The sequence below is a fragment of the Vipera berus genome (genome assembly GCF_964194415.1).
Source record: "Vipera berus genome assembly, chromosome: 2".
NCBI lineage: Eukaryota > Metazoa > Chordata > Lepidosauria > Squamata > Viperidae > Vipera > Vipera berus.
The window spans coordinates 20,401,303-20,418,427 of record NC_138203.1 but is presented as its reverse complement, the minus strand read 5'-3'; the positions used below and the strand labels follow the sequence as shown (position 1 = coordinate 20,418,427).

The window sequence follows — 17,125 nt, the reverse complement described above, 5'->3', positions numbered from 1 at the left end:
AGTCTCTAGCCTAGCTGCTGTCCCAGTACTGGCTGCCCTGCTTCAGATAGCTAAAGACACTTGGCGACGTTCTGTTTCAGTGACGTTAACATTAAAATAGTTGAGGAAAATTACTTATTTCTTTTTCAGAATCCACCCTCAAATTCATTGATGATAGATGCAGACCAATGAAACTAAATGTGATGCCCATTTGTACCTCCAGATAAGGAAGGCAGAACATTGTATTTAACCCAACTCTGCACACAACTAAACAAAGTAGTTATGACAACACTAAGTGCAATGCCACATTGCTTAGTTTGGCTCAAAATTTCCTATAACATTCTGGCTCAGGGATTAAGAGGAAAAGCCAGTTCTTTTAAGACTGTAGATCTCTGGGGAAATGTTCCATAAGGCATGTGCAGAGGGAGTAATATGTCTTCTGCCTTCCTATTAAATGATGTTGCCTGATAAGGAGATCCAGAAAATACCCTCATTGTTAGATCCAGTAAGATAAGCAGAAATAATTGGGAGATAGATAATCCCAGAGTAACATGGACCTGTGCCATGAAGGGCTTCATAGGTGATAACCAGCACGTAGAATTGCCTTTGTTTATTAACTATGAAACTACTTTAGCCACATAAAGTACTTTTTGGAGCGGAAGGCTACCTTGCTTTAGGCTCACATTCGGACGCAAGAAGGACGGGTGGAGAACATAGATATACCAGGAGAGGGGGCACAGCAAGGAAAGGCAGGATTGACAGGAGTAGGAAGGGCAAAGAAAGGAACAATAGGAGGAAAGAAAGTAGCAAGACTGGAATACGTGCAAAGAGATGCGGGACAACTGAAGCAATTATGGTTAGCTAGGACAGATGGCCCCATTACACAATCAATGGGTAGAGCACTGAGTCAACAGGGTTTATAAACAAACTCCCCATCCTGAACACACACTCTGATGACACTGGCAGTGGTCCTAGCGAAAGCTAAGGTTATTTTAGGGACCAGGAGCAGGCTCTGATGGGACAAGCAGAAATATTCCTATCAATAACTTTACCCTATGCCATGTAAGATTTTAGACGTGGCCATCCACATCTTGCCTTGTAACCAGAAGCTCAGCAGGACACAGTGGAACTGAGCATTGATGCTATATATGTTCCTCCATTATATTCCAGGAGCAAATGGAATTCAGCCGCTTAATCCCCACTCATGGGAGGGCAGAGAGGAGTGTGGGTGATTCCACTCCACCTCTCGCCCAGAAGGGACCCAGGTATTTCCTCCACCTCAGTTGTCTGCAATCCTGACAGCATTCCAACTTAGCCCCTCCTGCTGCAATTGGAGTCTTAAGTCCTCTGCCAATAAAGATGCATTAAGCAATAATAGCCCTTCAGAAACTGGCAGATAATCCCAGTGAGTCTTAGGCAGCAAGGCCATGGTCAGGTATGGTTAGTCTCATGGCAACCAGAGGACTCAGTTGTTCAGTTCTATTGCCAGCTTATTTCCTTGGCCCCTCTACCCCCCCAGCACATCTTTGCAGAAACCATATATATTTCTCTGTTGCTGATGCTACTCCGAGATATTTGCACTTTACTGTAGCAGAAAATACAATAAAGATTTTTAAAAAGGAGAGGGAAGTGGAGGATTTAAAAAAAGATGTTGACTTCCAACTCTTTTCAACTTTATTTATTACCTATAATTATTATGTCAATTCTATAACTACACAATTATTAGGTGTGTCATTCCCCAAAGATGGGAAATAAGGAAAAATACAATTACTTGGTATCTACAGCAAACCATTACACCAAAATAACAACACATAATGACTCCATCACACAATTGCTACGGTTTTATACTTGGTCCCACCATCTGATGGAAGTAGCCTTTGCGTGATCACACGTTTGTCATTTGCCCCTCCATGGACTCCAAAGGAACACATTTTTAAAGAAAAGTAAGAAACATATTATTAGTACTGTCTACGTGACTGATCTTGGCTGACTCCTCCAAACAGTAACACAGTAGCTCAATGGGAGATTAAAAAAAAAATCCAGGGGTACAGAGTAGACAGAGAAGTTAAAAATTTCCAGAAGAAAACAATAGCAAACCACTTCCATTATGTTGTAAAGAAACTGGTTGTTTAATAAAACACTATAGACAGAAATCAAGTCATTTGAAGTCAAGCAATTTATATATATATATATATATATATATATATATATATATATATATATATATATATATATATATATATATATATATATATATATATATATATATATATATATATATATATATATATATATATATATATATATATATATATATATATATATATATATATATATATATATATATATATTACCGTATATACTTGAGTATAAGCCGAATTTTTCAGCCCACTTTTTGGGCTGAAAAATCCACTTCGGCTTATACTCCAGTGAACAAAAAAAAGAACTTACCGAGGACTTGCGCGCGGCCGAGGCTTCGGTGCTTCCGGGATCGCGCGCACCTCTCCCAAGCCGCCGCCGTCCGGAGACCTGCCGAAGTTTGGGGAGGTTTGGGGAGGTGCGCGCGTACCTCCCCAAACCTCCCCAAACGTCGGCAGGTCTCCGGACCTTCGCGCCCTGCCTGCCTGCTTCTTTCCGCTGCCTGGCTGCCCTACGATGTAATCCGCTTCATGATCGAGTGCGATGCCTGCAAGGACTGGTTTCATGGCAGGTAACACAAAGCGATCGGGCCTTTCCTCCCCCCCCTTTCCCTCCCCCCTCCCGCTCTAGGGCAGAGATCCCCTTCCTATCGCTCGGGGCCTTTCGTCTCTTTGGCTCACCAGGGCTGGAGCGGCGAGAGCGAGCGGCAGAGGAGAGATGGTGGGCTCCTGGCTGCCGCTTCTGCTCTGTGCAGTTTTCCAACAGGCCTTTTTGGAGAAGAGGCAGAGGCTTGCGGAGCGCGGATCCAGCCTCCGCCGGCGGCAGAGGCTTGCGGAGCGCGGATCCAGCCTCCGCCGGTGGCAGAGGCTTGCGGAGCGTGGATCCAGCCGGTGGCAGAGGCTTGCGGAGCGCGGATCCAGCCTCCGCCGGCGGCAGAGGCTTGCGGAGCGCGGATCCAGCCTCCGCCGGCGGCAGAGGCTTGCGGAGCGCGCATCCAGCCGGCGGCAGAGGCTTGCGGAGCGCGGATCCAGCCTCCGCCGGCGGCAGAGGCTTGCGGAGCGCGGATCCAGCCTCCGCCGGCGGCAGAGGCTTGCGGAGCGCGGATCCAGCCTCCGCCGGCGGCAGAGGCTTGCGGAGCGCGGATCCAGCCTCCGCCGGCGGCAGAGGCTTGCGGAGCGCGGATCCAGCCTCCGCCGGCGGCAGAGGCTTGCGGAGCGCGGATCCAGCCGGCGGCAGAGGCTTGCGGAGCGCGGATCCAGCCTCCGCCGGTGGCAGAGGCTTGCGGAGCGCGGATCCAGCCTCCACCGGCGGCAGAGGCTTGCGGAGCGCGGATCCAGCCGGCGGCAGAGGCTTGCGGAGCGCGGATCCAGCCTCCGCCGGCGGCAGAGGCTTGCGGAGTGTGGATCCAGCCGGCGGCAGAGGCTTGCGGAGCGCGGATCCAGCCTCCGCCGCCGACAGAGGCTCGATCCGCCGTTCTGCAAGCCTCCGCCGCCGGTTAATACCCTGTATTCAACTCTGGGAAGTGGGGGGAAGTGGGAGAGAGGGAGAGTTTGGGAGGAGGGGGAGGGGGAGCTCCACGGTGCAAAAATAAAGCCCTGCTGCTCTTCGCGTTGCTTGCCCGACTGGCTGTCACGGGACCGCACGGATCGCCTCGCTCCCACCGGTAGCTGATTCCTTCGAGTTTGGTCTTGAGCGATTTTGCATTTTCTCCAGTGCTGAAAGCCACTCGGGGAACTTGAGTTACCAGCTCCCCGATCGCTCCACCCTCATCTTCTCTTCGTTCCCGCTTCCCCTTCCGAAGGTTCCTCTCGCCGTCCGTGACTAAAGTCCCACTCCCACCCCCCGCGGCAGGTTGGATCCCCCCCAACTCTCTTGAGTACCTCCTAGAGCCCCGTGCTGCCCTCCCCCAGGCCACCGCAGCCGGAGAGGATGGCTCTGAAGTTAGATATTCCGCCCGTAAGTCGCAGAGGGACCCCGGGTGTTCATAATTGATCCATAAAAACCTAATACCGAATAAAAGTACGATATATCAATAAAAATATCCAATTTGATTTCCCCCCCCGCCACACACACACACACACAGGTTGGAGACCCTCCGACGTGGCTTGGGCACCCAGAGGCTCCCACTGCCCCCTTTTCTCCACCGGGCGAGAGAGGCAAAACGTGCACCAGCCCTGCCCCCATCCACCTCCAGTATGGATGGCTCTGCCAAAAGAAAAGCAGCCGAAGCAAGCCTCCCATTGAGAGAATGGGGCAGCGGAGGCTTGCAGAACGGCGGATCGAGCCTCTGCCGGCGGCGGAGGCTTGCAGAACGGCGGATCGAGCCTCTGCCGGTGGCGGAGGCTTGCAGAACGGCGGATCCCAGCCTCGGCTTATACTCGAGTCAATAATTTTTTCCAGTTTTTTGGGGTAAAATTGGGGGGTCTCGGCTTATACTCGAGTCGGCTTATACTCAAGTATATACGGTACTTATTCATCTGGAAATGATACAGTCCTGTACATCTTGTTTCACATTCAAGACATGAGAGACAGGTTCTTTTTTTCAAGTATGCAAGTTCCCTTATTACTGCATGTCATACCCACATTTGGTCTAGAATAGCACGATTCGTCAGCCAATACAAAAGACTGTCCCATCTTTTCCTCTTCAGAATTTTCCCAATTCATTACTTCACATTCAGATATTATAATGCCCAGCAAACATGTCTCCTGTTTATTTAGAAGCTGCTCATAGTGAACTGAAATGAATATTAATAACTAATATGGATATCAATCTAATAGTCTGTATTTCTTCTGGAAACTGGGCTGCACTGAGGTCTGTAATCTAGCCAATGTACAGAATGAGTAGAATTGGTTCCCTGGATCATAGAGGGAGGCACTTCCATTTGGTAGAGGTAATTCAAATGGTCTTTCAAAAGGAGGTGTGCTTCTGGTGTGCAGGGATTAGGGCTGCTTGTAAAACCAAAGTCTTCAAGTGGTTTGTAGGATGCTAGTCCTGAATTGAATTTCTGGTTTGTTCTCTCTTCTGTTTGCATTTCTGGGTAATAGGTGGATTGAGAGTAACTCAAATTTTCTAATAGCATTCCCAAAGTAGATTGTTTGCGACTGAATTCCTGAGGCTTCTCCAGCATGACTAATCGGTCAGGAATTATATCATTCATTTCTGTTATTCCAGGACCCATCTGTGTATGAATAACAACTGAATTAAAAATACACATAAAGAGCAGATAGAATACAGAGTGAAAAACAGATATTCAAATATAAGAATATACAATACTCTCACCCTCCATTCAAGGACAGGGGTCTGTCCATAATTGCCTCTTATTTAAAAGAAGATAGAATCTGCTTTTTTTTTAATCAAGGAGAGGTTAGCACATTGGAGAAGAGATGGTCACTCATGAAAAGACAGACAGGCCTTTTATCTATACTCAGATCAGTTAATTATTTTCTGACACTTATTATTCCAATACATACTGTAACCATCACCATCATTTTAGTAGCTAACCACTAAAGATCTATATAAGGAAACAGTAAGTATAAGCCCTACATATTTATACTGAATACTGTGTTGGAAAACTTGGAAAATTTACCAATTCCAATTCACTTTTCCTAACATGGCTATTGAGGTAATTATCAGAATTACTTTTAAATCTGTGTATATCAATTAGGTATTCATTTATAACAGCTAATAACTTTTTTTGGCAAAAATACCTTTTTATCTAAAGAATGCACTCAGAAAATGATACATTGAGTCCCGTAACAAAATATAAATAAAAACTGAATATAAAGTAGATATTCCTCAATGGGGGCCTTACCTTTTTTTCTAATTCTTTTAATCTGTTTTCATACACTATCTCCAAAATGTTTAGGGCAGTATACAGATTTGTTTTTGCAAAAGCTACACAAAATGAACCTGCTTTTTATCCTAATGCTCCAAGGTGTCAACAAAGTCTACTACTTTAGTAAAAATGAGGAATTCAGCTTCAGGGTACAAGTTCTGCCCTTTACGTATATCAATGCAACATCAAAACTTAATGCAGAAGAGATGGACTTTGTATTGCAATACTGTGATGCTGTTGTTGCCCGCTATTAAATGTAGCGTAAATCCATGAATCCCAACTCCCACATCCTGGATGGGAACTCCAGCAATTGCATTATCAGAATGTCTTGAGGGCACCAGATTGAGAAAGTGCAATTTCTTGCATTTTAAGTGCAATTTCTTAATGATATAACCTTACCTTAAAAATTGGAGTCACTTTAGGTTGGGGTATTGTAGGATACAAACAATTCCTTACGCTGGAGAAAAAAAAAAGAGACGGGGATATTACCTTATTTCTTCATAATGAGGGGAAAAACATTTTTCAAAAACTAAACTCCGTTTAAACACAACTGAACCCTAATGCTGTCTTATAAATAGAACCTTGATTAATTTGGCAATGCTTGTCAGAATAGAACTGGAAGAGACCTTGGAGGTCTTCCAGTTCAGCCCCACCCCCCAGCTCAAGCAGGAGACCCTATAGCATTTCAGACAAGTGGCTATCTAGTCCCTTCTTAAAAACCTCCAGTGATGAAGCACCCACAACCTCTGAAGGCAAGCTGTTCCACTGGTTAATTGTCCTCATTGTTAGGAAGTTTTTCAATTCCAGGTTTCTTCTCTCCTTGGTTAGTTTCCATATGTTATTTCTTATCCTGCCCTCTGGTGCCTTGGAAAATAAGTTGATCCCCTCTTCTTTGTGGAAGCCCCTCAAATCCTGGGATACTCCTATCACGTCACCCCTAGTCCTTCTTTTCTCTAGACTAGCCAAACCCAAATCCTGCAACCGTTCTTCATATGTTTTAATTTCCAGGCCTTTAATCAACTTAGTTGCTCTTTTTTGCACTTTTTCCAAAGTCTCAACATCTTTTTGTAATATGGTAACAAAAATTGAACGCAGCATTCCAGGTATGGTCTTACTAAGGCTTTATAAAACAGTACTAATACTTCATATGATTTTGATTCTATGCCTCTATTAATACAACCAATGATTGTACTAGCTTTTTTGGTTGCTGCTGCACACTGCTGGCTCATATTTAAGTATTTATTTATTTATTTATTTATTTATTTATTTATTTATTTATTTATTTATTTATTTATTTATTTATTTATTTATTTAATTTATATACCGCCCTTCTCCCGGAGGACTCAGGGCGGTGAACAGGGCAATACATAAAAACTAGATACAAAAATTAAAAATTATTAAAACGTGATTAAACAATGCCCATAATAAATTAATACAGATTAAAAATTGAAGTCCATTTATAAAAATCCCACCCCAAGTGATTGTCCACTAGGGCTCTAAGGTCCCTCCCACAGTTACTGTTTTTGAGCCAGGTTTTGCCTAATCTGTATTGGTTTTTTTAACCTAATCTGTTTGGTTTTTCCTGACTAAGTGTAAAGCATGCTTTTCTCCACATTAAATTTCATTCTGTTTGATAGGGCTCATTGTTCACATCTGTCAAGACCTTTTTGGATCCTGAGCTTGTCTTCTGGGGTATTGGCTATTCCTGCCAGTTTGGTGTCATCTGCAAATTTGACGAGTTCCCCTTCTATTCCCTCATCTAAGTCATTTATGAAGATATTGAAGAGTACTGGGCCTGACAAGGAACCTTGTGATACCCCACTGCTTACTTTCCTCCATGTAGATGTACTACCATTAAGGACTACTTGTTGAGTATGTTTATCAGCCAGTTACAAATCCATCTGGTGGTGATGCTGTCTTATGATCTATCCCACATTTTTCTAGTTTGCCAAGAAGTAGGTTGTGGCCTACTTTGTCAAATGCCTTACTGAATCTAAGTATATTTGTCCACAGCATTTTGGTGGTCTACTAATTTAGGCACTTTCTCAAAGAATGAAATAAGATTGGTTTCGCATGATCTGTATTTGACAAACCCATGCTGGCTTCTAGTTATAACTTTATTTGTTTCTAGATATGCACAGATCTGGTTTTTTATTATCTTTTCCAGTATCTTCCCAGGTATTGAGGTTAGGCTGATTAATCTAGTTTCCTGGGTCTGGTTTTTTTCCTCCCTTTTTTGAAGATGGGAGCCACTTCAGATCTTTTCCAATCCTCAGGTAATACCCCAGTGTTTCATGTTTTTTAAAAGATATGGTACAATGGTTCTGAGATAACATTTGCTAGCTCCTTTAGAACTTTGGGATGTAATCTGTCAGGTCCCAGTGATTGATATTCGTCAAGATCAGACAGGTGTACTGTTGCCATTTTGTTTATTTTAATTTTTATTTCTAGTCTTTTACAGTTATGTTTTTGATAGGTTGGGCTATAGTTTCTTTTTGTGTGAAGACTGAAGCAAAGAATGAGTTAAGCAGATATGCTTTGTCTCTACTGCTGTTATGTTTATGTCTGCTTCTTCTTATTACTATTGATACATTTTTTTTGCTGTGCACTTACCGATTACTTTTCCTGGAGCACATACACATCAGCATCAATGGGATAATCACTAGTAGGTAAAGTAAATGGAAAAGCCATTTTCCTGTTGGAAAGAAAATAAGGTACACTTCTATTTAAATGTTTAATTGTAATTCTTCAACACAATAAGACAGATTTCTTGGGCTAAACTTAAAGAAAAAAGATTTTTCAATTATTTTTTAGGAAAAAATGTAACATTAGTAATCATCTATTTCTTGATGAAGAGTTATGTTTCACTGATATAAATTGCAAAATGCCAGCAAAGGCTAATTAAAAAAATGTGGTTGTCACCTGTGGTTGGCAAAATGGCTCAGTGGTTAAAGACGTGGAGCTTGTCAGCTCCCTCGGCTAAGAAATGGAAATGAACACCACCCCCAAAGTCAGACACAACTGGATGGGGGAAGCCTTTGTCTTCACTTTTATATGCTATATGTAGAAATGCAAACTATTATATTCAAAATAAATAAAAGACATGGGTCCAAACCCACAACAATCTTTCAAGCTGCCAAAATTCAAAGAAGTTCAATGTTTGTACTTATAGTAAATAGGTACAAATGAGGAGAACTTACCATCATCTGGTGTAAACACTGTCTTAAAGGTGCCATTGTCAGTATAATGAGGTTTGACAGCATAAGCCTGAACAGCAAACAAGTACTTTGTTCTGGGTTTCAAATGTCTCACTGTGAATTCAGTTTGGTTTGGTTTTTCAATTTTGTAACTGCATATCATTAGATTATCTGAAATCAAGAAGGAAGTTTAGGCCACAAACAATAGTCTCACTTGTTCCCCTCCTTCAAACATCTCTGCAAATATTGATCTTATTTAAGACAAAAGGCTCTTATGTCATCCTAGCATCACCTTCACTACTACTTCACAATCATAATCAAGCTTCATCAAGGTTTTGTCAATGTTGTTCTCTTTTATGTAGGTTCATAACGTTCATTATTTGATGACGAAAGCCTCAAATTTTAAAAAGGAATGTCGTAATGTTGAAAACAAAAAATGTCTGCATCAATCAGCTAATTCGCTTGAAGAGGAAAACATAAGATGGAGACATTCAGAGAAAACAAAATGGTACCCATTTCAAAATCAAAATATACTTCTGGTTTCTCTACATAGCTTTTCCTCCGTTGCAACTCTCTAGAGTAGTATTTTTCAACCTTTGCAACTTTAAGAGGTATGGATTTCAACTCCCAGAATTCCCTAGCCAGAAGTCCACACAAATTAAAGTTGCTGAGGTTGAGAAACACTGATTTAGACCTTGAGTTCCTATTAGGAATTTTCAACTTTGTTTTTCCTCTTCGATTACTTTCATTTGTTTATGAAAAAACATGAGTTATAAACTATATTTCAACTTCTTTTGTGCTTAGGAGAACTGTGCACCAGTTCCTAAATAATGCTCACATCTCACTTAAAGATACATTATTCTGGAGAAAAGAGGATCACTTACTTGCATGTCTAAATGGTTCAGAGCCTTGTACCATACAATTCTGATTATCCATTTTCATGTAAAGTACATAACCTCTAATAAAACAAGAGTTGAATTTTTGATCATATGGTTCCCAGGTTACTCTTAATGAATTTGCAGTGATATTAACTATATTACATAAGATATATTGTAGTGGTTCTGGAAAACAGAAAATTGACAACATTTACTATGTGTTTGCGATAGTTTTAATCCTTAGTCTTTACATTATGATTAAATTTCCAGTGCACGTTTCCATTCTGAGAATTGACCATCACAAACTTTGAAAATAAAAAATAGAACTAAGCTAATGTTGCTGATTAAGGTCTGCTGGCCAAACTTTGCTGATTAGCTACACAATATTCAGTAAATACTTCCTGCTATCATCTTGCCCAAGGGTAGGCAACCTTGGCTCTTTTATGACTCGTGGACTTCAACTCCCAGAATTCCTGAGCCAGCCATGCTAGCTCAGGAATTCTGGGAGTTGAAGTCCATGAGTCATAAAAGAGCCAAGGTTGCCTACCCCTGATCTTGCCTATCGCATACATGGATTGTTAATATTAGGTCTTAGGATTTCTCCTAGTTTTTAATCTTCCTTGCTCCTCTGTATCTGCCCCACCCCCACCCCAAGTATGCAGTGCTGTGCTGAGATTAACATTTTGTGGTTGTGGATATCTGGACCATTATGAGACCTGGACCATCATGGAAAAAATGCAGGAAGAAATGTACAGCTTATTCAAACCTAAAAAATTATATCTGCGTATTGAGCAGCTTTAATTAATACACTTAATAATTAAAGTTTGTTACACAACTAACGATCATGTAAATGAAAACATTATGCCAGAGAGATCTGTTAGTTTACAACACCATGAAGGAAGGAAGTCATGCCAATACAGGTAGGAAAACATTCCAATATGAATTCCCATCTTTGTGTGAAGTGTATATCAATGGCTGGGAGGCTTCAATGTCTTCCTTCTAAGAGGTATTTAAACCTATTATAAATTTCTTCATCCCTTTCCTAAAAGGTTTTGGAGTCATGGGGCATTTTTATGTCTGGCCATCCAGCAGTAAGAAAACAGGCAGGAAATATCCCAAATTAGGGTTTTTCAAAGTTGGCAACTTTAAGATATGTGGACTTCAACTCCTAGAATTCCCCAGCCAGCACTTGCTGCTTGGGGAATTCTGGAAGTTGATGTCCACACATCTTAAAAGTTGCTAAGTGTGTCCTAAATTAATTGGTGTTCCTGCCACCCAACCAAAAGCAGAATGCATAAATCCCTGTCTCAACAGTATTCTGTCTCAAGCTCCTGCAGATTTTGCAGCAACAAAAAACTACCCCACCTCAGATTACACACCCAAACCTTGCCCAATCACAGCTTCCATATAATAACAAAGCAAAATGAACTGCAAATGCTTTTTCCCTTTTCTATATCTACATGTGTTGGTAAAACAAATCTGAGCATTTGTAATGGGGCAAAAGTTCCCAATCTCCTGTACTGGAGATCTTCACGTGGACAGCTCTGAAGATGGTACAATGGCATGGCAAAACTAATCGAATTCCCGACACCTCTAACCATTTGTGCAAGCTACAGGTAAAGTTAGAAAGAGAAAATACCAAGTAACAAACAATGTCTATAGACAGGCATCAAGAACAGGAAGTTGTCTGAAGTAGGAGTAGAGATAGATAGACCTGGATCAATCAAACTCCACACAATGAGAATTAACACAGTATTGGCTAATATAAGAAAAGGCATAGTTAGCATCCCACCAACATCCACGATGCAACTCTAACAAAATTCAAGCAGCATCCTGGCATTTTACATTCAACTAATCCAGTGGTACGGAGCTCGGCGCTGATCCTGGTGCTTCTGAGCCCAGAAGAAGCGCTGATCAGCTGCAATGTTGCAGCATCTCCAGGGTCTTGTGATTTACATTCAGATGCTTGGCAACTGATTCATATTTATGATGGTCACAGTGTCCCAGTGTCCCATATTTATGGCGGTCACCAATGTCCCAGGTTTTGAAGTGACCAAACCCTGCTGCAACCACCCAGCAGAGCGGGGGGGGGGGGTGAAATAAAAACCAAACACCCCCCACCCCACCTCCACTGCCAATCCTCAATAGAAATGCTCACAACAATGAAAACCTCAGACAGGAGGAAGAGCACCGCCATGCAGGCAGGCAGGTGTCTTGTTCAGCTGTGGCTTGGGGGGGCACTTTTTTCAGTGCCATTGTAACTTTGAACAGTCACTAAGTGAACTGTTGTAAGTCAAGGACTACCTGTACTTCATCACTTTTTTCCTTTTTATTTTTCTGGGTCATCAAGTTTTTGACACCTTGCTAGGCGACTGGTGGTACTCGGATGTTGCCATATCCTAAAAGGGGTACAATGGGTGAAAAGGTTGAAAAGCCCTGAACTAATCCACTTGTAACAAGAAAGGGAACAACAGGATTTTTATCCCCGTTCATTTTAGTACAACCATCTGGTCTGCTGGGCAGATAGAACCACTATAAACATTTACAACAGACAATTAAGAAATGTATCTGAAATGTATCTTTAAGAATGGTGCACATCTGTCTTTTCTTATGCAAAATTAATCTGTGCTGGAACAGAGAACAAGGACCTGAGCAACTGTTCAACCATATTTCTCTTTTAAGGTTCTGTGAACAGAAACTTGTGTTAGCTGAAGCTCAGTAATTGGGAAGCAAACAAGGGCAAGCACATTCCACATAGCTATTCAGTGTTCCATTTTTGCAATGAGGCAAGTTACACAATAAAATCACTGCTGAACACAGACCACAATACAACAAAACTGAGGTGCAAAGCGAATTCTGCACTGGCACAGAGCCTGTGTGCTATACATGGGCATAACAAATTGCAAGCACAGTCTAATTTAAGATATACAAGTTTAGCATAACTTACCCTCTTCTTTGAGATATTTAACCTTCTTTTCCAATAAATAACTTCTATCATCTTGTATTCCATACACATTAAAAGTGTATCTTACTCCACGGCTGAAGGCATCTAAAATATATTTCAAGAAATATACCAACAAGAGTTAGGAATATAACATGTATGATTACAAGTAGAAGCTAGTGATGATGTTAGGGAAACTTGAAAAATATTGATTTTATTGATTAAAATATTAAGAACTATATAAAGCTTCTGATTTATTTTTTCTTTTCAAATGTCATGGGCTTTACCTCAAATATAGTTGTTACGAGATGAAAAACTAGCACAAAATGGCTGCCAGGTGTGGTTAATTACAAAAGCTGGAGAGTGATAGGGAGTGAATTCACATTGAAAAAGGAAAACACAGTACTTCTGTTGATCTTGTGGGGTCTCCATTTAAATCCTTGTGTAGAAGAACCTTTATGCCCACAATGTAGTCCTCACAGAACAGTCTACCTTCCACTAAGGATCTTTTTGGCAACAACCCTTTCTGAGGAAATGAACATGGTAGACTGGGCCTCTGTTCCTTCATCCAGTTTTGAAAAAACACCTTCCCCCCTTCTTCCTCATTTGAGAAACTAATTTCTGAACTTGTGTGTCAGAATGGAGCTGAACATCCAGGCTGGAGGAAGTAGCAATATCCTTGCACATTTCATAATTAATTTTTTAACTCTGTGCATTTTTATTTTTTAGTTATTTAAATATTTTATATTGCACCTTCTTATGCTGGTCTGTGACCATAATAAAGATTTAATTGATTGATAAATGTATCCTTGTAAATATTACATTGGTTTTATGAAATGGGCCAGTCCTTGCTAATTCTCAGGTAGGAACAGGGCTTTTTTTGTCATAGAACGCCCAGAACGGAGTTCCGGCACCTTTTTTGGGTGGAACCTTGTAGGGTAGGCAAGGTGCGTTATGACATGGGTGAGTTCCGGCACCTTTTTCTTTTACAAAAAAAGCACTGGGTAGGAAATCCTCACAGTAACTAAGAAGTTGAAAAAATATTCCAGAAGAAAACAAGGGCTAATCATTTCTATATTGCTGGCAAGGAAGCTATAGATTTGTCCATAAAGTCACTCAATCTTGACTGAAAGAAAAATCCATTGTTACAGTAGCTTTAACAACCAGACAGCAATAATCTCTGGAATTATTCACTAGCAAACTTTTTTCTTCTTCTTACCAGATGTAATGAGATCACTGGATTTGTTTTGCTCATACTTCTTCCATTGAAAATCACACGCATGCCCTGTGGGGTGGTTGCACCAGTCAACAACATATTGACTGAACTTGCTTTGAGGCTTCCAAGAAATATAAATTCCATGTTCTGTATTGTTATCTGTGGTCTCCTCACTATAATGCACTTTACCTTAAAAAATGCAACAATTTTTAGGCATCAGCACCAAAATCTTTAAATTTCATTCATAATATTTATCTTTCTTTCACACAGCTTTCTGGAGAGACCTATACAAAATGCAAATGTTCTGCTGATCCTCCAACAATTTTTGTCAACCTTTGGTAAACATGCATTCTCATTCACTATGAATTCCGGGCAATGTTATGGGGACTTTCAGAAAAAAAATGTTTGCCTGGCATATTTGAACTGTAATTAAGTCTAACCAGGAACAAGCCCTAGATATACATGCAATAAATAAAACAGTAGAATTAGTTGTTTTGTTTTCTGCCAGCAAAGACTTACATTTCACCATTCCCTGTTTGTTTTAAAGAATTCAATCAAATAAACCACACTAATTCTCAGTGCTTTTTCATTCGGTGGAATCTGAGTGAAAAGCCCATCTCCATTCATGTGAAGGTATATCCCATGAAATTAAATGGGATTTATTTTTGAGAAGAGATTATTAAAATTACATTGTCCTCTTTGTAACACAGACCCTGGAACTTCTCTGGGTTTGTGGAAAATGAAATGAACAATGCAGAATTTTAAAAGAAAGCTTTATGTGTATAAATGTTTTAAATGCATAATATAACCAGTGAGTAAATTGCTAAACATTTTACATTACAATGCGTTAAAAAAATGTCATGTTCAGGGAGCAGCAGAGTATAAGCTGACATATAAGGCTGAAATCCCAAACATTCAGTCAAACTAAAGTTTATTAAATTTGATAAGACAGCCAGTTTGGTATAGTGCAGGGGTAGGCCACCTTGGCTCTTTGATGACTCGTGGACTTCAACTCCCAGAATTCCTAAGCCAGCCATGCTGATGGGACAGGGAGAGGTTATTATTATTATTATTATTATTATTATTATTATTATTATTATTATTATTATTATTATTATTATTATTTATTGAACTTATATACCGCCCTTCTCCCGTAGGACCCAGGGCAGTTCACAAGGCAATTAAAACAACATTACAATACAAAAAGTTAATAACAATTAAAATAGATTAAATTATCCTTGATTAAAAATCTAAAACCCCTATAACTCTGATTAAAAAACCCAATTACAATAAGTTAAAAATTAAGAATTATGAGTTATGTTGGCTCAGGAATTTTGGGAGTTGAAGTCCATGAGTCATAAAGGAGCCAAGGTTACCTACCAGGGTACCATCCTAGAAAGTGGGAGGCGGTGTGTTCAAGTCTAGCCATGAAAGCCAACAAGTGACCCTGGGCTAATCACACTCTCTCAGCCCAATTCACCTCACAGGATTGTTGTTGTGAGGAAAACAGGAGGAGGAAGTCATATTGGATATATTCTCTACCTTGAGTTATTTGTAAAAATAATAAAGGCAGGATACAAATTAAATAAACAAACAAACAAACAATACAAAAGGAGTAGACTCTTACTATGTAATCATGGAAATAAAAAAAAATCTGGGGTTGTGGTTTCACATTACTTTCTGGTTCAGGAAAGGAGGATTCATTAGAGTAACATGTCTAAATGAACACACCATTTTTATTAGTTGCTGGGATGATAATCGCTGAGGGAGAAGATGCAGATACTTTGTTGTGTGCCCAGACAAGGATTTTGTAAGAATGGTTGCCAAGAGAAATCATTGAGGATTTCTGTGATGCAGAAATTGAGTAATTGTGATGCTGTGTAGAAGGTTCCTCTAAGTTTTCCAAGGATAGGTGATATTTTTGGATCTTTCCATTAGCATGAAATTCTGAGGATTCCTATGGGCAGGAAAGCAAAATTATCTTTAAAAAACATTTCTCATCAATGCACTTTTCTAGAATAGTTTCAGATTGTTTTTCGTTACAGATGTTATCAGTTTTCTCACTGTGTGAGAAAGAACATACAAGATAACACTACATCTCTTCTACAATGCCTTACAGAAAATAGATATCCTTATATTCAAGATTTGGGTCCACAAAGAGAAGAGAATTTCATGCTATTCTTTCATACACCCTAAACTCACCCAGATTTATTTACTGTATTTATTGTGTGTGATAACAGAGTAAGCTCTGTGGTACATCAAGCAAATGGCTAAACTATACATGATTCTGTTGGACACTTTCATGACAGGATATGGACACTTTTAATAGAAAAGACTTAACACCTCAGTTGTCCTTAATGGTGAGGCATCAATTGTTAAAAATGAAAATGCTGCACTTCCATTTTGCATTATCACACAGTAATTTACTGTAGAAAAAAACCCACAACCAAAGAAATATCATTCAGTAGTGTGCAAAGCTTGTTGTATAATGTCCCATATAATTCTATTCTATGAATATTATTGCTGTGACAAGTGGAATATTTTTTTTATCATTCAAAATTTCATCTTCCTGCATGTACTTTTCTATGACCACTAGGCCTTTATCTTTACTAGGGAATGTTGCCTATAACCAAGGCTGATACCATTCTTTGTCTTTCTAAAAAGCATTAGCGGTCCGGGAATGGATGGGGAGGAACAGGCTTCAACTCAACCCGGACAAGACTGAATGGCTGTACATACCGGCATGCCAGGATACTCAGAACATTCCATCCCTTAACATCGGGGATGAGTTATTACCCCCTATTAATAGGGCCCGCAACCTGGGTGTCCTCCTAGACTCACAGCTATCCTTGGAAGACCACATAGGAGCTGTGGCCAAGGGGGCCTTCACTCGGGTTCGACTGGTGCGCCAACTACGACCTTATCTGGACCTGGATGCCTTA

The 17,125-nt window shown here is 40.5% G+C and overlaps 1 protein-coding gene and 1 long non-coding RNA gene across 2 annotated transcripts in view; one reads left to right on the top strand and one right to left on the bottom strand.

Annotated features, from left to right (window-relative positions):
• Positions 1–4,609: 4,609 nt before the first annotated feature.
• The window catches only part of OSMR (oncostatin M receptor), a 36,565-nt gene continuing 24,049 nt past the window's right edge, over positions 4,610–17,125 (bottom strand). Inside the window, exons 11-18 of the mRNA XM_081315479.1 lie at positions 15,915–16,140; positions 14,187–14,372; positions 12,974–13,075; positions 10,036–10,212; positions 9,155–9,322; positions 8,568–8,649; positions 6,354–6,411; positions 4,610–5,297 (exon numbers count right to left, since the gene is read on the bottom strand). Of these exons, the coding sequence (XP_081171605.1) occupies positions 4,890–5,297; positions 6,354–6,411; positions 8,568–8,649; positions 9,155–9,322; positions 10,036–10,212; positions 12,974–13,075; positions 14,187–14,372; positions 15,915–16,140 (1,407 nt within the window). The 3' untranslated portion in view covers positions 4,610–4,889. The remainder of the gene's footprint in view (positions 5,298–6,353; positions 6,412–8,567; positions 8,650–9,154; positions 9,323–10,035; positions 10,213–12,973; positions 13,076–14,186; positions 14,373–15,914; positions 16,141–17,125) is intronic.
• Positions 11,526–16,862, top strand: LOC308660855. The gene is made up of 3 exons (XR_014024829.1): positions 11,526–11,642; positions 14,454–14,521; positions 16,848–16,862. It is a non-coding gene; the product is annotated as an uncharacterized lncRNA (long non-coding RNA).